Source organism: Monodelphis domestica, chromosome 6 (assembly GCF_027887165.1).
Source record: "Monodelphis domestica isolate mMonDom1 chromosome 6, mMonDom1.pri, whole genome shotgun sequence".
NCBI lineage: Eukaryota > Metazoa > Chordata > Mammalia > Didelphimorphia > Didelphidae > Monodelphis > Monodelphis domestica.
The window spans coordinates 81,419,519-81,440,612 of NC_077232.1; the positions used below are offsets into that span (position 1 = coordinate 81,419,519).

General features: G+C 45.3%; 1 protein-coding gene across 2 annotated transcripts in view; it reads right to left on the reverse strand.

Moving 5' to 3' along the window:
* Positions 1-3,123: 3,123 nt before the first annotated feature.
* The window catches only part of MFSD10 (major facilitator superfamily domain containing 10), a 37,398-nt gene continuing 19,427 nt past the window's right edge, over positions 3,124-21,094 (reverse strand). For both annotated transcript variants that reach the window (XM_007496818.3, XM_001373597.4), the window contains exons 7-13: positions 18,556-18,664; positions 17,880-17,991; positions 14,776-14,884; positions 14,503-14,593; positions 13,531-13,578; positions 10,822-10,911; positions 3,124-3,895 (exon numbers count right to left, since the gene is read on the reverse strand). In XM_007496818.3, the coding sequence (XP_007496880.1) occupies positions 3,789-3,895; positions 10,822-10,911; positions 13,531-13,578; positions 14,503-14,593; positions 14,776-14,884; positions 17,880-17,991; positions 18,556-18,664 (666 nt within the window). In that variant the 3' untranslated portion in view covers positions 3,124-3,788. The remainder of the gene's footprint in view (positions 3,896-10,821; positions 10,912-13,530; positions 13,579-14,502; positions 14,594-14,775; positions 14,885-17,879; positions 17,992-18,555; positions 18,665-21,094) is intronic.

Sequence of the window (21,094 nt, forward strand, 5' to 3'; positions counted from 1 at the left end):
CCCTTTTGGAAGGGCAGAGATTCACTCATAAATTTGAAATGCGTTTGTTCCTGAATCAAGCTCTTCTAATGATGGGATGGAGGGATATTAATATTGTCCAAGCCATGTCCCTCTCTGCCTTTCTGACCCGAATCTCCCCTACTTCTTCCTTTGCTCGGGGCTCTGGCTGGACTGACCGCCTCCCCTTGCCTCGGCACACACAGCTTCTTCCCTGGGCCAGGGTGTCTCTCGCTCTTTCACTTCCCATCCTGGAAGCCCCAGGCATCCTTTCCAGCCACAGCTCAGGCGTCACCTCCCAGTCTCTGTGGAAGAGGCATGAAGAAAGAGAGGATTTGCAGGACAAGCCAGGCATGCAGACCAAGCTGGGGACCTGATCTCCAAAATCAAGGTGAAGTTTCCAAACGGAATGTTCCCAGAAGGAGGCAATTGGGAGCCTGGCCAGAGGAGAGGAACGGACACAGGGGCTCTCTGGGGGTTACTGACCAAGGGAGACTGGCTTTTCCTGACCTAGGCAGAGAGAGAGAGGCCTTTGTGGCTTTTGACAGAGTCTGGACTTGAATTACTCAAGCAGAGATTATCTGACTAAAGAAAGAAAAAAAAGAAAAATACTTGTCCTCCATCTCTCTGGCTGTCTCTGAGTCACAGCTGTGGCTGGACTGACATTTCCCACACCCTCCTAATTCTCCTTAGAGATTAGGGACACCTTCATCCCTCTCACCTCAATCTCCATCCTGTTGTTCCCAACAAACCCCTTTACCTGAGAAAAAAAAGAGTAAAGAATATTTCTCCGAAATCTCATCGTTCCCCTGAGTTACTTAGAAGGTGGCTGGCTAAGACCAGGGGAGGGGAAAGGAAGGCAGAAGGGTGTGAGTGGAAACTAGGAGGAGAAGGGTAGACTTGACTTATTAGCCATTAGAGGTTAATAGGGATCAATAGGCAGCCCAGAGCAACCCCACAAGCAGCATCTCTCCATCTATCTCTCAGGAGTACTTCTATCCCCATAACATAGAGGCATCCCTCAGGTTCTCCTAGCAGCTCTCTAGTCTGCAAGCCAGATTATCCAGTTACAACAACCATAGTTCCACACAGATTATCTCTATGACCTGCAAATCCTCTTTCTTCATGCCTCTTCCACATCTCCCAACTTCCAGGGCCTCCTCCAAAACTGCCTTGTATTCATTTGCTGGTTTTCTAGTTTGTGTCTGCATCCCTGGCCGCGGCTCTGTACTCTCCTCTGGGAGAAGGAGTGGCTTCCTTTCTGCTTCTAGCCACAGTATGTAACCCGGCACACAGCCGACACTCCATAGCCACTCACCTGATCCATAGCCAATGAGCTGCGTCTGAAAAGGCCTGGCACCCAAACTCTGAAAGGCCGGCTAACTGCCCTTGCCTTGCCGTTCTGCAGCAAGCCACCTACCCTCGACACTCCCGTCCCCCGACAGCTCCCAGACTTCCTCAGCCCCTGGGCCAGCCTGTGCGGTCCGAGGGTTCACGGAGACCTGCCTACTGGAGTGACCCCCACGACAGGTGAAAATCTGAGCTCGCCGCCTACTGCATTTCCACAGTACTCTGGTATTCTCACGAAATCCCACCATGGAGCAAGCACTCTGTGATGCAGAATTGGGTTTTTTTAAGCCCATGATAGAATGAAGCCACGATAAATGCACCATGATATAGCGAGGGATGACAGCATTTCTATTCCATGAAGACAGGACACTGACCGGATGAAAGACATCCAAATTGCCTGACCCCCCTTCCCCCTTCCTCTCCCCCTCTTCCTCTCCCTCTCCTTCTTCCTCTCCCTCTTCCTCTCCTATTTTTCCTCTCCTCCCTCCTCCTCTCCCTCACTCTCCCCACTCTTCCTCTCCCTTTCCTTCCTCTCCTCTCCCTCACCCTTTTCCTCTTCCTCTTCCTCTCCTCTCCCTCTTCCTCTCCTTCTCCCCTCTCTTCCTCTCCCTCTCCCTCACTCTCTTCCTCTTCCTATCCTCTCCCCCCCCCCCCTTCTCTGGGCCTCACAGTCACAGGCTCTAGAACTAAAAGAGTTTCTTTCAATAGTCTAGTCCGGTCTCCTTTGATGACAAGGGAAGGGAACTGAGGTGCAAAACGACTAAATGACTTGCCTAAATTCTTATTTCAAATTGATCTTTCCATACCACAAACCTGACATGAACATTTTCCTCAATTTCCCCCCTTGGTGAGATTGAACCATGTCTGTGTGCTGTGTCTATGTCAACCCAGGGTCTTGCCAAAATAACACTAGAGCCGGAAGAAACCTTGGAAGCCGTGGAATCTAGTCCTCTGTTTTACAGAGGAGGAAATTAAAAGGCTGAGGAAGCTAAGCGACTTATGCAGAGCCATAGAGGTCAGATCGTAAGTACTGGGGGCAGGATTTGAACCTACACCTTCTGACTCAAGACTCTCACCAAGGAGCAAATATTGGGTGATTCAGCATTGCTGCTGGAATTATACAATCTCTGAACTAACAGCTCTGAGACCTAATGCAGCCCCTTCCTAGGAAAAGAGTCCCAGAGAGGGGAAGGAACTAGCCCAAGTCTCGCCATTAATTTAGGCTGCTTGGAAGGTAGTGTGATGTCAGGAAGGGCAGCAGCCTTGACTCGATTATCCCTGACTACCCAAAGTTAAAGAGTCAAACTCTCTTACTTCATAGAACTGTAAGTGCAACCCCCTGCTTAGCCCGCTGAATAGAATGGCAGCCGAGAGCTGATCTGAATAGGGGGAGGCCCTGAGTAAACACCACCCCCCCCAGTCTGGGGCTGCTTCAACATGGTTCATAGTGAAGATTTTATTTCTTTTTTTTTTAACCCCTTACCTTCCATCTTGGAATCACTACTGTGTATTGGTTCCAAGGCAGAAGAGAGGTAAGGGCTAGGCAATGTGGGGGTCAAGTGACTTGTCCAGGGTCACACAGCTGGGAAGTGTCTGAGGCAGATTTGAACCCAGGACATCCAGTCTCTGGGCCTGACTCTCCATCCACTGAGTCACCCAGCTGTCCCCTATAGTAAAGATTTAATGTAAAAATGCAAAAATAATTTTCCAGTTCTACCAGTATCCATTCCCAGCTTAGATATGATTATTTGAAATAAATATTTCATATTTAAAAAGTCAATTTGCAAAATAATTTTAATCTGTCATACATATTTTGTCAGAATTCCACCAGGACTCTCAGGAACAGGATGCTCCTCGTATAAAACTGTTAGGCATACATTAGAGCCATCTTAGTAGCCTGGGCTGCTACTATTGGTCAGCTCAACTTTTTTATAGAAAAAGGCAAAATCAGACCCTCCCCATTTTTGGTCGTCACCAGCCGTAGCATGCAGGCCACAAAGGAAGCTGGGATCGCTGGCCTGTCCTGGGGGTCAGTGAACCCCCCGCAGACTCTTCCCCGGGGGCCGCCGATACGGCCGTCACGGTCACAGACCGGCGTGGAAAAGGGCAAAGGCACCAGAACCTCGAGAATGGCGAGGCCTCGAGAACGCACAATTCTCCGTCAGAGACCCGGCAGCGTGTCGTGTTGTGAATGATTGCTCGGCTCTCTCAACCCCAAGATTGCTTCTTAAGTCCCAGATGTTTTGTCACGAAGGTTCCATTTCATCCGGTTCAAGCCCACCCCATGGACAGGCCACATTACTGAAGAAGGCAACCCAGTCGTGGTGAGGAGTGGCGTGGCCGGGTGCTGATGCCCGGAGCCCAAGTCCCTCCTTCGGGCGCCCCAGGACTGAGAGTCTGACAAAGGGCCCCGCGTCCCCGGCAGCCTCCGAGAGGATGCATCACTTGGCTCTGGTTTGCGGCTTCAGACGGCCGAGGAGAAGGACAGGGAGAAGAAACAGCGCCGAGCAGAGGGTGAAGCACGCCTGGGCGCCGGCCAGCCAGTACACTGCAAAGGGAAAAAAAGGCTTAATCCCTCGAGGAGGCGGGAGTCGAGGATTTCCTCAGTAAAGCCCTCACAGCACCCGGCTCAAGGCTTTCCCCACTGTGCCTCTGCATCACTGGGTCTCACTGTTCTGGTCGGGTGCTGCGTTCACCCACCCAGCTCAGTGAAACTTCCCTTAATAAGATTGTCTTGGCCAAAGCCTCTGTTTAAATGAAAGTTTGCTGCCAGTTGTTCCAGAACAGAGGATAAATATGCTCCTACTGAAGAAAAAGGTCTCTGAGTTCCCTCTGCAGGGTTCTGGGAATGACTCAAAGACAAATGGAAAGAAACTGATTTGGAGCAGGAAAGCCTGGGTTCGATTTGGCTCTGTTCCTTTTCTTTTTCCACATTTATAAAATGAAGCCATTCATCTCAGTCCTCTCTGAAAGTCCCCAAAGAGCCGAGCCTTAAAAGACAGGCAGGATTGGAACAGAAGCAGTTGGTTAGGGAGGAAAAGCATTCCAGGTAGAAGAGTTGCTAAGAGCAAAGGAAAACAAGTGAGAGATGCATGGGGCTGGTTCAAGGAGAGCAAGAAAGGAAAGCCAGAATATGATTCTTGTAACCAAAGAATAATGTTCTCAATTGACTAAATAAATAATTTACAATAAAAAAATTTTTTAAAAAATGAAAGCTAGCTAGAACACGAAGAATGTGAATGGGAAGTCATACGGAGAAGGGCCAGTTTCTGGTGGGCCAGCCCAAATAAGCTTCACCGAGGAGTCCTGGGCAAAGGGTCCTGGGCAAGAAAGCCAAGCTCGGGGCTCTACTTTAATCTGGAAGTATATTCCGGATGAAGAGAGCACAGCCAACACCAGAGGAGGCTTTCAAGAGATCAGGTAGGAGACCAAAGATAATGAGCCACTCTGGGCAGGAGCGTGCTGGGCCAAAGCTCTGTGGACGGCACTTTAGAATCCACAGGGCTTGGTGGTTAGAGGTGAAGGAGTCAAAGATGAGCTCGGGAGGATAACTGGATGGTTACCTTGTTGGTCGTTCCAGAACCTCAGCTCCATTTGTCAGGAACTCCTATCCACTTCCAAACTTCCTTAGTCCGGAGTGGCAGCCCTCCCTGGTCACCCACAGCTCTGCCCTTTGAGAAGTCGCCTTAGAAGAGCTTCCATCAGCAAAAAAAAATTTAATTTTCTAACTAGGCTCTTGGGGCAAAAAAGTATCCTGGGGCCATCTGAGCTCCATCCTCCGTTGTGGATAGCACTTACTACTACATAAACGGGCTCTTCTGAAGTCATGAGATCATGAGCAACTTAGCTACAAAGTGCTCTGTTTCAATACCGAGGGAGATACAAAGTAGGCGAGGCTTGTATCCTGTATGATAGTGTGGAGGAAACAGGATTTACAATCAGGTTGCCTGGGAGCCCAGAGACCTGAATTCTAGTTCTGGTTCTTTCATTGCTCTGACCATCAGCAAATAAATCTGCCCCTCTAAAATGAGAGTGTGGGTTTAAATGAGCTCTGAGGCCCACGCTCGAGCTCCAAAACTCTGGTAGATCAGAGGAATATGAGACACAAAGCGAGTGATCAGAAAAGAAATCGTGGTTAGCTTGGCATGACACTTCACAAACTCATCCTCGTTCACTTCTGGCTAAGGGCCGCATTCTTTTCCTCTGAAAAGTGAAGAAAGGATTCCAGAAGCTGCATCAGACTGTATAGGGGGAGAAAGGAGCCCCGTCGTGGAGCAGCCGGGAGACAGCTCCTGACTGCATAAAATACTCCAGCCTTGGAATCAGAATAAAGAATCGTTTAAAATAAATAACTGAAAGTGGTCTCGAAAAATAACCTAAATCCATTCCATTTCAATCCAAGCATTCCGATCCAGAAAGTATTAAGTACCTGTCTGACAAAGCACTGTGCTGGAGAAATAAAAACAAACAAAAAACGATGTACAATAAGCCTAGAAAAGTAAAATAGGACCAGATTGTGGAGGGCCTTCGATACCTTGCTGGAGGAGTTTGTACTTTAACTCGGAGGCATTAGAAGATTTTTCTAGCCGAGAAATGACACGGTTCGCTTTTGTAATTTAGGGACATTTGTGGTGACTACCTGGAAAATGGCATGGAGAAGGGACAGCTGGAAGCAGAGTCCATGTAAGAGTCTGTTGCCATGGTCTAACCATAGTAATAAGAGCCTGAACTAGGGTGGAGAGAAGCAGACAGGCGTGATCTTTGTTGTAGAGTAAGAACTGGCCACTGATGGGATGGGGAGAAATGTGGTGCAGTGAAGGAGAGAGAAGAGTCGAGGACGATGCCGCTGAGATGGCAGACTCGGGACACTGGAAAAGGGAAAGAAGAGCTGGTGTAGGGGAAAGACCCTGAGGTCAACATGGGCTAGCAGGAGCCTGAGATGCCTCAGGGGCCATCTATTCAGAGAGGGTCAGCAGACAGCAATGGCATGGAATTGGAGCTCAAGGCAGACATCAAGCTGGATTTATAGATCCTAACGGAGATCTAACTGAACCCATAAGAGCTAAGTAAAAGGTATGAAGAGGGTAATTGTCACAACTGATATAAACAAGACACTAGTTTTTCCCCAAAAGATCCTTGGTTTCCTTGGAGAGACTAGTTTCAGCTGTATGGATTTGAGCTGCAGGCCACAAGTGGGAGAAGAGGAAATAGCAATGAAGGTGGCCCAGGCGGAGGTTTGGTAAGGTGAGGAGCAGAAGGACAAGGAATCTGAGGCAAGGGGCAGCTTATGAATGATCAAAATGTGAAGGGAAAAAATGAGGCCAAAGTGTGGTAATAGACTGGTTCAGCAGGAAGCGATGGAAGGACAGGAAATCAGAGTGAAGATAAAAATAAGTTCAGAATAAGTGAGGTGTAGGAGGAGAATGAAGGAACTGGCAGTGCTGATCAGAGGACTTTGACATCTTTCAACCCAAAGAATCAAAGCAACTTCCCCAAATTTACACAATGAGTTAGTGGCAAAGCCAGGCATAGAAACTCCATTTCCTACCTCCCTGGCCACATGTGTGAGGAAAACAGATCTAATACCACGTACTGAGTGTAAAAGGTCATAGAGAAACCACAGCTGACAGTCGGAGTCCTTTGGAAGTGAAATGTCTTTGTGTGTGGTTCTTTGCCACTTCTTCACCATTAGGATGCATAAGTAGTCATCATTAACTAAGACCTGGAGTTTGGCATTTGTAAGAACTAAAGGGGAGATAAAGAATCCTAAAGAATCAACGAAAAAGCTAGTGGAAATAATCAACAACTTTAGCAAAGTTGCGGGATACAAAATAAACCCACATAAGTCATCAGCATTTCTGTATACTTCCAATTCATCCCAGCAGCAAGAATTAGAAAGAGAAATTCCATTTAAAATCACCCTAGACAATACAAAATACTTAGGAATCTATCTGCCAAGACAAACACAGGAACTATATGAACCCAACTACAAATCACTCTCCACACAATTAAAACTTGATCTAAATAATTGAAAAAACATTCATTGCTCAATGGTAGGACGAGCTAACATAAAAAATGACCATCCTATCCAAACTAATTTACTTATTTGGTGCCATATCCATCAAACTACCAAAAACTTTTTTACAGAATTAGAAAAAACTATAACAAAGTTTATTTGGAAGAACAAAATATCAAGAATATCCAGGGAAATCATGAAAAAAAAAAGTGAAGGAAGGGGGCCTAGCAGTACCAGATCTTAAACTGTACTATAAAGCCATGGTCATCAAAGCCATATGGTACTGGCTAAGAGACAGAAGGGAGGATCAGTGGAATAGACTTAGGGTAAGTGACCTCAGTAAGACAGCCTATGATAAACCCAAATATCCTAGCTTTGGGGACAAAAATTCTCTATTTGACAAAAACTGCTGGGAAAATTGGAAGGCAGTGTGGGAGAGATTAGGTTTACAACAACATCTCACACCTTACACCAAAATAAACTCAGAATGGGTGAATGACCTGAACATAAAGAAAGAAACAATAAGTAAACTAGGTGAACACAGAATAGTATACTTGTCAGATCTTTGGGAAAGGAAAGATTTTAAGACCAAATAAGAGTTAGAAAAAATTACAAAATGCAAAATAAATAATTTTGATTACATTAAATTAAAAAGGTTTTGTACAAACAAAACCAATGCAATCAAAATTATAAGGGAAGCAACAAATTGGAAAAAAAATCTTTATAACAAAAACCTCTGACAAAGGTCTAATCACTCAAATTTATGAGGAGCTAAATCAATTGTACAAAAAATCCAGCCATTCCCTAATTGATAAATGGGCAAGAGACATGAATAGGCAATTTTCAGATAAAGAAATCAAAACTATTAATAAGCACATGAAAAAGTGTTCTAAATCTCTTATAATCAGAGAAATGCAAATCAAAACAACTCTAAGGTATCACCTCACACCTAGCAGATTGGCTAACATGACAGCAAAGGAGAGTAATGAATGCTGGCGGGGATGTGGCAAAATTGGGACATTAATGCATTGCTGGTGGAGTTGTGAATTGATCCAACCATTCTGGAGGGCAATTTGGAACTATGTCCAAAAGGCACTAAAAGCCTGTCTACACTTTGATCCAGCCATAGCACTGCTGGGTGTGTACCCTGTAAACCTTAAAATTTCTTAGACTTATAAATGTTGAAAATTTCACCATTGGGAAATTTCATACTTGAAAAATTCCCTATTGATAATGTGAACCCCATTGGCATGGGAGGTTCCTCCTCCTCCCTTCTTAAGATTACTTTAGGACAGAAACCTTTTGCTGAACAATGGAAAGGGCTTTGACCTATGCTTAAGCATAGAACAGGAATTTCTTTGAGTCATGATTGATTTTAGAATTGATACAATAGAGATACTTGGAATGACAGAACCAGGTCTTGGAAAATACAATTTCCACCCCACTCAGTCCTAACAGGATTTAGGAAGGGCTGCAGCATAGATCAAAATTTAATTATTTGAGAATATGACCTTCAACAGACATGTGCAAAGCCACAGACCTCTGGGCGGTCCTGGGTTAAGCTAGAGCCACCATTGGCACAGGGAAGACATGGACAGTGATTGGTAGATGTGAGAACTGAGGGGAGGGAACTTGGATAGTTTGCTTAAAGAGAGAGGGGTCTGAGGACTGAAGAGGGTTGGTTGGAGAGTTTTTTGGCTCTGAGAGGTTGTGCTGCTCTGAAGGAAACTGGAGGTGGAGGCCCCTGAGACTGTTTCTCCATTTTGGTCACGTGAGTAATAGGGACTGATCTCCTTTCTTTGCCTCAGCTATCTAAGGGCTTGGGCCTTTTGGCCCAGGCTAAACAGAAGGGGTATTTAAGCCCTATTCTCTTCTCTCCCCTTTCTCTCTCCCTCTCTCTATCTCTAATTCCTTTCTTCCTCCTGTTTGTAATTAAACTCTATAAAAGGTTGACGGCTGACTTGAGTTTTCATTTAGGAATTACATAGCTGAATTCCTTAGCGACCTTAAATTAATATATATCAGTCTTTTAAAGTGATTTCCTTGTCACAACCCCAAAGAGATAATAAGGAAAAAGACTTATACAAGAATATTCACAGCCATGCTATTTGTGGTGGCAAAAAACTGGAAAATGAGGGGATGCCTTTCAATTGAGGAATGGCTGAACAAATTGTGGTATCTGATAGTGATGAAATACTATTGTGCTCAAAGGAATAAATTGGAGGAATTCCATGTGAACTGGAACGACCTCCAGGAATTGATGCAGAGTGAAAGGAGCAGAACCAGGAGAACATTGAACATAGAGACTGATACACTGTGGTAAAATCAAATGTAATGGACTTCTCTACTAGTAGCAATGCAATGATCCAGAACTATTTGGAGAGACATATGAGAAAGAACATTATCCACATCCAGAGAAAGAACTGTGGGAAAAGAAACACAGAAGAAAAACAACTACTTGATCACACTGGTTGATGGGGATAACTGGGAAAGTAGACTCTAAACAATCAACCTAGTGCAAATATTAATAATATGGAAATGGGTCTTGATCAATGACATGTTAAACCCAGTGGAATTGTGTGTCAGATATGGGAAGATGTTGGAGGGAGGAGAGGGAAAGAACATGAGTCTTGTAACCATGGAAAAATATTCTAAATCATCTAATTAAATAAAATTAAAAAAAAAAAAGAACTAGAGAGGAGAACAGGAATACCAAATCCCCACCCCATACCTAGCATGCCGATGCCTGGTGGCAAAGAAAACATGCCCAATTAAATCAGATGGGATCTGAGAAAAGCCTCTTTTGAAAGGCACCACTCCCACTCCCCACCCCACCACCAGCCCACAGGGAACAACAGTCCCACAATGCCTTACAGCCATCTTTCTGGACAAATAGAAGTGATGAAATCTCAATTATCTAATGAGATCTACACATCTTATTTCACCTTGATATTATTTTCCAAAACCTTCCCTGCATACCTCATCCCTTGCCAAGGACCCATCATTTCTATATTTTAAGCAGTGATGCAGAAATCTCAGATTGTTCTCAATACTCCATGGCCAAGCTTCTAAGGACAACCTTCCTCACACTTGGCTAAGCTAGTCCTCAGACCGCAGACCCCCAGCCCACCCCCAAGCCCTTCCAGCCCAGGAGGACCTGCCTGAGCCTGTGTTTCACAAAAAGAGTCTTTAGGAACCCAGAGTTCCCTCCCTGTCACAAAGAACTTCACTTGAGGAGGACTCTAAGAATTGTTGACAGCCCCAGACACCTTTTTACCAGAAGCATCAGTGACAGGAAGGATTAATCTGAGATTGTCATTGCTACCAGCTGGTCAATGAATAAAAGGAGGCAAGAAAGCCTGAGAGGTTAAGAGCCATCATAACAGAACATCGCTTGTATGGTACTTAGTCTGTATTTGAACATCCCTACTCTAGCCGCTCCCCCACATCAAACTTACCTGTAGCTGAGACAATGGGTCCCACAGCCCTGGCCAGAGCTCCCAGGCTCCTCAGCGTGCCCATTATTGTGCCCTTCTGACCCGCTGAGCCTGTGTAAGGAGACAGCAATTTCAACATGGTTTACTACCAGAAAATGTTCCTATTAATATTTCGGTGCATAATAAGAGTTTTCTAAATTTGACCTCCTTGTGGCATATGCCTAGTGGTTGGATCTCTGGAGGTGCACAATGTAGTCACTTGCAGGAAAGATGGCTTGTGCAAAAGTATGGACACTGGAGATGGAAAATACACTACAGCCAACAAGGAGGTTCAGAGGAACGGAGGGAGAGAGGGAAGGAAGCAAGGAAGGAATGAGGGGCAAAAGGAAAGAAGAAAAGGAGGGAAGGGGGGATACATTACAGAAATTTGCTCTAGGTATCTCCAATTTTGTCCAACTGGGATAGCATGTCTGTGGGCTTTGTCTATTATGAGGACATCAAATGGAACCAAAGACCACTCACTGCCAGTGATGTTTCTGATAATGGTGACCCTTCCCCGTGTCAATGTCAGTTTCCCTACCTGTATCCTTGATCCCCTCCCCTCCCATCTTCTCCAGCAGATTTCCCCTTCTAGGATCCCCTCTCTCTAATTTTTGGTCTCTTCCTATAAACTGGCTCTTCCCATACTGCTTTCAAACATGTCCAAGTTTCTTCTGTTCTTAAAATTAAGAAACCAAAACAATAGCCTCTACCATCACCTCAAGCCCTCATCCCTTTCTCAGCCAAACTGGGGAGGGGAGGAGAAATGAGAGCCTTGCAATCTGCCTTCTAACCTTATCACTTAGCTGAAACTACTCTCTAAAATTCCCAGTGACCTCTTGTTTTAGAAATCAAAGTCTTGGGGTTTTTCCCTCCACTTTCTTCCTTCCTAGCCTTTCTGCCCCACTTGACCACCTTTTCATACTCTCTACTCCCTGGGACTTCATGACACAACTTTCTCCCAGTTCTACTTCTCTGACTGTTCCTTCCAGTCTCCTTTGCTGGCACATCGTTCCTATCACACCCCCTAACTGTGGGGGTTACCCAAGAGTCTGTGCTAAGAATACTTCTGTTTTTACAGTTCTCTGGGACTGAATCAGTTCCTGTGCTCTCTCTAGGTAGATGACTCCCAGATGTAGGCAGCATATTCAGCTCTAAATGCCCCCCAAGCTTCAGCCCTGCCTCACTAGCTGCCTCCTGTACATTTTAAATGGAATTTTCTCAAATTCAACACAACCAAAACAAAACTCATTCTCGTTCACCCACTTATAAACGTTCCTATTTCGGACAAAGATGCCACTGTTCTATGGGTCTCCCAATGGGTAACCTCCAAGTTCTCTTCAGCTCCTCACTTTTCCATGCATCCAATCAGTTGCTGACTCTTACCATTTCTGCCTTTGACATCTCTCCTAAGTGTTCGCTTCACCACTCTCACTTCCACCACCCTGCTCCAAGCCCTCATCACCTCTCACCTGGAATTCCAGCTGCCTTCCAACTAGCCTCCCAGCCTCCAGTCTCTCCACTCCCAAGACAAAGTGTTTCCTTTCGAGAGTGGAGTGTAATGATCATATTAGTAAAATTCAATGGCTCCCTGTGACTTCTAAGGTCAAACAAATCCTTCTGGCTTTTATTGCCTTCACGGGCCCCAACTATCTCTCCCACCTCATTATACATCACTTCCATCTCACACTTTCCAGGCAAATTGGCCCTCTCTCTCTTCCTCGCCCATGGCTTGTGTTCTCTGCCTCCCTCTCCCTCCTGTGCCTCGCTGGCATCCTCCTCCCTAGTCCAGTGGTACCCACTCCCTCCTCACTCACATCTGCACTACAGAATCCCCTTCCTTCAAAATGAAGCTCAGGCACCAAGTATGGCACAAACCCGTGATGACTTGCAGAGGCTAGAGCTCCCGCCCCAACCACTCTGTGCACAGGAAGTGGATAGATGGACACACAGGCACACCGATAGATCCACAAACCTCTGCACACGGACGCTTTCTTGGGAATGTACAGACAGAGACACAGCTCTATCCCCGTAGGTATTTATTGAGCTATATATGTGGATTTATATATGTGGTTGTTTAATCTTTGTGGGTTTCTGCATTCATAAATAATTATAATAATGAATAAATGACTATTATCACATAACAATAAAAGTAATTCACATGTAACAACACATAATTATTGATTATTTTAATTATTTATTTATGATATTATTCATTCATAAATGTTTACTGACTGCCAGCTACACTCTTTAACCAGGAACACAAAGTATGACAAAACCTTGACTGGTCAGTTATGGCGAAACCAAAGGCCACTGAACCGGCAAGTATTCTCATGCCTGGTCCCAGACAAAAGGCTATTTTTAGAAGATATTATCCCAGAGTCTCCATTTCAAGTGGAAAACATTTATGTGGATTTGACAAGGGAATGAAGGCTCGAGAAAAGTATATGTTAAAAGGCCAGATGAAGGGTCCAGGCCAATACAAAGGGCTGCCAGAAGTCAGTAGAGGCTGAGGTTAATCATGGAAGGCTTCAGGGAAAAGGTGAGATTGGAATTGGGCCTGGAAGGATGGGGGAGAGTCAGAGAGGGAAGGCTTCTCAGGAAGTCCCTTCTCTCCTGATGATGCCTTGTCAGGGCCCCCTTGTCCTCTCTCACACACCCCCACAAACCCCAAGAAAAAAGGCTTCTTACCATAACTAGAGACCACGGCTGACAAGCAAGGCACCACGATGGCAGCAGCTGCAAAAGAAGGTCCAGGTGAGCTCCGGGCCTCCCCTGGCGCAGCCTTGCATCTCCCCCTACCCCCAGGAACCCTGAACGACCAGGAGTCCGTCTCTCCAGTCTGCTATCAACCCACGACTCTGATTCGGACCTCGATTACGTGCAAGGAGGAGGGAGAAGCTAAGCTGCCAGGGTTGCCGTTCCTGTCTGCTGGGCTAACCTCAGAGTCTCCCCAAATTCCCTGAAGGATACAGCAGGCGAGGCAGCCCGGGGGCTCCTGCCCGCAGCCCTGGATGGTTTCCCCAGAAAGGCTCCCAAGCCTGGTCTAGGACCACAGTAGGAAATGCAAAATGAGCACTGGGGGAGCCTGGAAACAAGCGGCAGATCTGAGATCTGACTCTGCCTTTTATTCACCTGGAGAAGTCATTTCATTGTTCTGTGCCTGCGTTTTCTTCTGGGTAAAACGGGGAGAATGTGTGTTGCCCACCCCGCAGGTTGTGAGAAGGGCCTTTGAGGACGGTTAGAAATGTCGGTGGCTATTCTTTTCTCCACAATCAGGGAGGGGGTGAATAAAATAGGAGGGACTAGCGGGGAAGAAAGTGAAGGGGAGACTGAAGGTCAACAAAGAATGGGGTGATGCGGGGGGCCACTGGGACCCCAGAGTGAGCCGCAGGAAGTGTACGTAGAAAGGGCTTCACCCTCTCTTCTCAGCTGCTATCTAGAACCTCCTCAGCCCCGGGACCTTCTCCCCAGGAATATCCAGCCCCAGAATTGCGCCCCTTGAATACCTTCCAGCGGCTGGGCTCGTTCGCTCATGGATGAGTTCTATCTGGAGCCTCTTGAGGGCAGGAACTGCTTTTTTGCTTCACCATAACCCCCCCCCCCAAAGCTCTTAATTCACCAAAGCCCCTCCCCCCACACTCCCGGGGGAACCCTACTCACCGAAGGAATAGAGGAGCAGCCCCACGCCGAGCACAGTCACACTCCGAGCCCACCCAATAAACAGGAATGCTGGGATCAGGAGTAAGATGGCCTGCAAGAAAACAGACCCCCACAGTGGTGAGAGACCCTGGGGTCCTGTGACTAGCCCATAAAGAGGGGCCTGGGAGCGCGGCAGGGGGAAGAGGGGCTGCCTGGACCCCTTCCGAGGGTGACAGAAGAAGGGAGGGAGAAGCATAGGCTGGGCACCAGGATGGGGAAAGGAGCCACAGTTACCCGCTTCACCGCTTGGATCTCACATCCCGGCTTGATCCGTCGAGCATAGCCTCCTTGGATAACTGCCATGGTGATCCCAATAAAGAAAAACATCTGCCCCTGCTGCATGCTAGAGAGAGAGGAAGGCAGCCCATTAGTACCCAAGTCCTTCCTGCCAGAGTCCAGGTCTCTGGAGCATCGTTTCTCCTTCCACGATTCCATACTCCCCATGGGCAGAATCTGGGGGGACAATCAGGGCACTCAGGGGCCACCTCTGTTCATCCAGCCACAACCAGTGCCAAGAACGGTCACTTTTTAGTCTTGGAGCGATAAAAAACCAGCTCCTGCCTGCTGTGTTGCAAACAGCGTTGATGGGAAGAGAAGGCAGCGCTCCCTTCTGTGGGATTGGTGCATCAGGGAGAGCCTCTCTCTATGCCAGTACATCACTGTGAGAATGGGAAGGACCATCAGACAGCATGGAAGCCAACTCATTTAAATAGATTTCTCATCCAGAGTATTTCCAACCACCAAGATGGTTATGGTAGCCTCTACCGAGAGATCTCCAGGGATGGAGGAGTCATTACCTCCCAAGGCAGTCCATTGTACTCTTTAAAAGAATACTTTATATAACTGAACATTGAACGTCACAACTAATTAGTCTTGCCTAGATACCATTTATATTTACACTTATTTCACACAAAACATGAATATCAACACTTTTCATTAACATCAATCCTTTTTTTTAGTTCTAATCCAAATCAGGATTCTTTGTCATTTCCTTTTCGTTCACTCTCTTTATATAGTCATCATTAGTTGTATTTTGTTCAGTTTCTGCATTTTTCCCCACTTTGAATTATTTCATAAAGGTCTTTCCAAATTTCTTTATATTTTTCACATTCCAATTTTTGTAAATCCAAACTGTGATTACGCCCCAGGAGTATCAGAAGGAGCTCTCCTTTAGTAAATTCCCTCACCAATGAATCAACACCTTCCCAAAGTTAGAGAGTCTGAGAGGTGCTTGGGGAACTGAGAGGTTGTGAGGTGCTTGACTAGAGCCTGTTAGATGTGCCATTTGAACCCAAGATTCTCTGACTCTGAGACCAGCTCTCATGCTGCTAGTTTTAACTGCACAATACTGATGAGCCACAATTTATTTACCCATTCCCCTCTTGTTGGGGCATTTAGGTTGTTTCTAGCTTTTAAAAATTAAATAATATTGCTAAGAAAACCTTAAAGCATATATCTTCTTGGTTTTTTTAAATAACAGCTTCAGTGTATATTCTCAACAGTGGGATTGATAGATGAGAGCATAAAACTATATTTGTAACTCTGCCAACTACTACAAAGGTTGCTCTCCAAAAAGATCCTACATAAGCAATTCCACCGGCTAAAAATGAGAGTGCCTGTCTCGTCACAACCCCTCCATCATTGAGTTTCATTTACTGCTTTTGATTAATGGTATGATGGATATGAGTTGGTAGCTCAAAGGTTGGGTTTTTAACATTTTTTTCGAGTATAATTTTTAGAAAGTTTTCCCATATGTTGAGCTGAAATCCATCTGCAACTTCCATTCATTGATGCCAGGTCATCTCTCTGAGCCCAAGAACCAGCCAAAAAAATCACTCCTCCTACACAATCCCCTTTTTTGGTACTTGAAGACAGCTCTCATGACCCCTAGATCTACAAACCCCATTCCCTAAGACTTCCATATTTTCTGCCAGTGGGATAGGCAGATTTCCTCAATATGAGAGAGAATTTTTTAACCATCACAGCTCATCAAAAATGGAATGTTTCCTTATGAAGCAGTGAGTTCCTAACCACTGAAAGTGTTCAGGTAGAAAGTTGATTATAATCTATTAAGGAACCTATAAAGAAGACTAATACATTGGTTAGGAAATTGAACTAGATGTCCTCTTGAGGTTGGTTTTTTTTTTTTTTAACACATGTAAGTTTAATCTTCATTATTAACATTTCCTCCATCACTTTTTTAAAAATTTAGATAATTAACAAAACAAGTTCTGATTTCTAGGATTTGCTGATTTCCAGGTTATAAATGCTCTACTAAAAAAAATACACACACACATACCTCTTAAGCCCTGACATCCTATTATTCTAGGATTTTATTGTACTTATTTGGACCTTGTTTCCCAGAGACTTCCATCAAAGCACCTAGGGACAAAAGTATGGCAGATGGCCCAAGAAATATAATATTTGAAGCATTCCTTCCATACTTCCTCCTTTCCCTCCCTTCCTCTTTGAATCTTATGTTGTTCTATGATTCCACAAATATAAATAAGCCTCAAAAGTGCAGAAACTACCCATCGAATGTCTAAGTGTTAGAGGACTGAGGTCTCTGAGGAAGTCATCAGCAGAAGAGGACAGTCATTCCCTGTAGGATGTGGCAGCACCAGACTGTCAGATGGCTCTGAGGAGGCTGAACTCTCCCAGAGAATTCCAGAGCCTCTAATGAGCCAGGTACATCTTCTTCTGAACAGAGATTTTTGTTCATTTGGCCAAGACTCCATTTCACAATGGGCTCCCAGACCTCAAAATAAACGTATCAGAACTGGAGGAATGCCCCTGCCAATTCAAGTAATGGGCTAAGAGAGACTTGCCTAAGAACTCGGACCCAGAGGAGATGTAGCAAATGTCTGACAAATCATCGAGAGGCAGAAAAGGGGAACATCATCTTATTCACCAAGAATTAGATCAGAGAGTAAATGCTCTCATCCTTCACTCTCTCCCTTAAGGCGTGAGGAGTCAGTGAAATATAAGAGAATGAGGACTTGGAATTAGGGAATCTGCATTCAAATCCTGATTCTGCTGTTTTCTAGCCATGTGCTTAGCAAGTCCCTTTTTTCCCTGAATCCCAATGTCATCATCTGTAAAATAGAAACTGCAACGATATGTCTAGTCCCAATGACTTGCCAAGACCATCCACTTAGTGCTAGAATCAGACTGAAACTCAATTTTTCTGAGTGCTAGTCCAGGTCTTGGAAACCAAGGAAGGAACCAATGAAAGGAGGAACAGAGAAATCAATCTCCAGATTCTGGGGGCTTCTGAGAAAGTCAAATTCCAAACTCTGATATTCCCCAGCCCTAGGACTCTCCACACACATAAATACCTGCTGAATTGAAAGCGTTGGTGTGTGAGGAAGCTTAACGTATATTCCAGCCCGGAAAACAGGAAGAGATAGAGGAAATAAACGAGCCCCAAGACCTTGAGATTCTGGAGTTCTGGGGGAAAAAACAGGGAAAAAAGGGAGAGGAACATAAGGGAATGAGTCCATTCATTAAGGCCCTTCCTCCCTTTCCCCATCTGGTCTTCCTCAACCCCCTTCTCTCCTTTCTGCATCTTGTATCCTTTGGGCAAGTCTCATGGAACTTCTAGATCTCTCCCCTGAATCATGTTTTTAAATGCATAAAATCCATAGCATTATAAAGGAAACCAATTATGTGGAAATATAGTGACAAAAATGTTTTTTTAAAGTTCACAGACCCTAAGTTAAGAACCTCTTCTTGATAGTCTCATCCCAAGCCCCGAAATCTGCCCTGCTCTGTGCCCAAGTCATTCTCTCTACCTACCTACATCCCACCCCAGCAAACAGTGAAATAAAGGACAAAGAGGCTTGGATCTCAAGACTGAGTTGGAGTTCTAACTCTGAATAACCCAGACTTTGTGACCCTGACCAAATGGTATTCCCATTCTAGTGAGGACCTAGTGACCATCGCTGCCCTGCTGAAGCCCTCTGGCCATGCCACCTACAAAGTCCCCAGATGTCCAAGTATGAAGTTCCTTACTGTCTTTGGAGGGAGCGTCCTTCCCTCTTGTAACAGCCAAAAACTGGAATAAGGCGACTGGGCTGAGCAGGTCAGATGCTGCCTGGAACCCAGATATAACGGAAGAAACCTGGAGAGACAAAAAACCAGCCCATGGCACAGCCTCCCAGAGAGAGGGAGGCTGGCCAATGCCAAGGGCATAAAAGAAAGCCAGACCTACCTCTTCAAGTGTGTTCTGTAAAAGGTTGGGGAGTTGGTTCTAATTCTAGAATTAGGGAAGCATCATCCTATAGTGGGAAGAACACTATGCTCGAGTCAGAAGACTTGGGTCTGTCACTTACTAGCTATATGTCCATGAGCAAATCACTTCCACCTCAGTTTCCTCATCTGCAAAATGAAGAGATTTGACTAAATAATCCTGAAGATCCTCACTAATTCCAGGATTCTGTTATAAGAACTTTTTCCAGATCTAAGCCCCATGATCCCTTTGATCTCAACCCTTACCTGATCAAAAACCTAAAAATGGTTCCCCATTGCCTTACAGAGTCTGAATCCCTGCTCTCAAGGCGCTCACAGTCCAATGAAGGAGAAGCAAGACAATGCTTTCTGCTCTATCATTTAATCTATCGGTAGGGAACTAGGAGGTTGGAAAAGGAAGTGAGGGAGAAGCAACCAGAACTAAACTACAAGCTACAAAACTTAACTACAACTATTTCTATGGTTTAAAGTTTACCAAGTCAACCTAAGGTTTAGAGTTTCATACTATAGACAATGGGGAGCCCCTGAAGGTTTTCCACAGAAGAATGACTGGATCAGAGCCATACATTAGGATGATTGCCCAGGTAGCATGTGTAAGATGTAAAAGAATGGAGAAACAAAAGGCAGCCTAGACTGGAAACCTGTTGGGAAGCAGCTACAACAGTCCAGGGCAGAAGGGAAGCTGTGACAACCTTGGAAGGAGCACGTTTTATTATTGTTTACATTTTACAGAATTTACATTTGCCCATGTTCACATGACTTGTTAATGTTAGCACGACCAGCCAAACCAGGTCTTCAGACTCCAAGTCCAACGCTGCTTCTGGGGACCACAGCCAAAGCAAACAAAGCCCCCTGAAAATTATACTGAACCCCAAGAGTGGATCAGCTCCATGCACACACGCATGCACAAGCAACCCTGCTGAATTAGTTCAGCCTAGAACCAGTCACCTCAGGTGTTTTCTAAAAGAGGGAAAAACAAACCAGACTATCAGAGTCCAAAGCAAGGCTGAAAGGATCATTCTTTCAGCAAGAGTCCCTCGGAGGAGCCTTGTCTGAGAATGGGCCACACAATTTGTGTTTACATTCCTGTTCTCTATGCCCCTGGATGGCCAGCCAGAGAGGAGGGATAACTGGGAGGTTAGCAGTGGTATCCACCTCCTGACAAAGAGGTGACAGACTCAGAGGACAGAAGGAGACAGAGAGGGTGTTTTTGGACAAACCCAAAGCAGGAATTTGTTTCGCTTGACTCTACATGTTTGTTACAGGGGTTTTGTTTTCTGGCTTTTTTTTCACTCAAGGTAGGGAGTAGGGAGGACATTTTTGTTGACTAAGAAAAATGTAATTAAACAATAGGCTAGATTGGGCCATAGCTTATACCAGCATCATTAAACTCTGTGTGTGTGTGTGTGTGTGTGTGTGTGTGTGTGTGTGTGTGTGTGTGTGTGTGTATCTCCTCTCTCCTACTTCCCTTAACCACTTACAGAGGAAATCCAGCTAAGCATTAGGGCTGAATTTCCAAGAGCTGAAACTATAACAGCTCTCTTTCTCTAGGCCTGGAATAATTCAAATAATTACAATAGCTCGGATTTGATGAATAACAAGGTTTGCAAAATGATTTTCATATATTATCTCATTCAATCCTCACAACATGCCAGTGATGTGGGAGTTAGTACCATTTTACATAGAAAGAACCCAAATAGAATTTTCCTGAGGCCACTGGGAAAATAGCTGAAGAAAACCTCTGTGGGGGCACAGAACTAAGGCAAAGAGTCACAAGAGTGTGAATGGCTCCATGGGTGGAACATTAAACCCACCACTTCTGCCCTAGCAGAACCCCAGCCATGGTGATGTGGAGGTGGCTTGGGCAAAGTCAGTGAATGCAAGCTCTGGCAGGTCCTACAGAGCTGGAATGCTCTCAGACGAGAGGCTGGCAATGGTTGGTGAGGGAGGCTGCTGCTGAAGAGCCCAGCTTAGCCAGTTTCTCTTCTTTAAAAGGGTTCATCAGCTCCCATGAGTTTAATGGTCACCTCTATGTACGAGATACCTAGACAGATTTTGGCATTTCTGACCTCTCTCTGAGCTCCAGTCTCACTTCACCAGTTGCCTCAAAGAGAACATGTCCAAAACAGAATTCCTACTTCTCCTCCACACCCCCTTCTAGAAGCCCTCCCCCTTTTAAACCTCCCTATTAGTATTTTTTTTAACCCTTTCTTTTCTTTTTAACCAGCAATACTGTGTATCTGGTCCAAGGCAGAAGGATGATAAGGGCTAAGCAATAGGGGTTAAGTGACTTGTCCAGGGT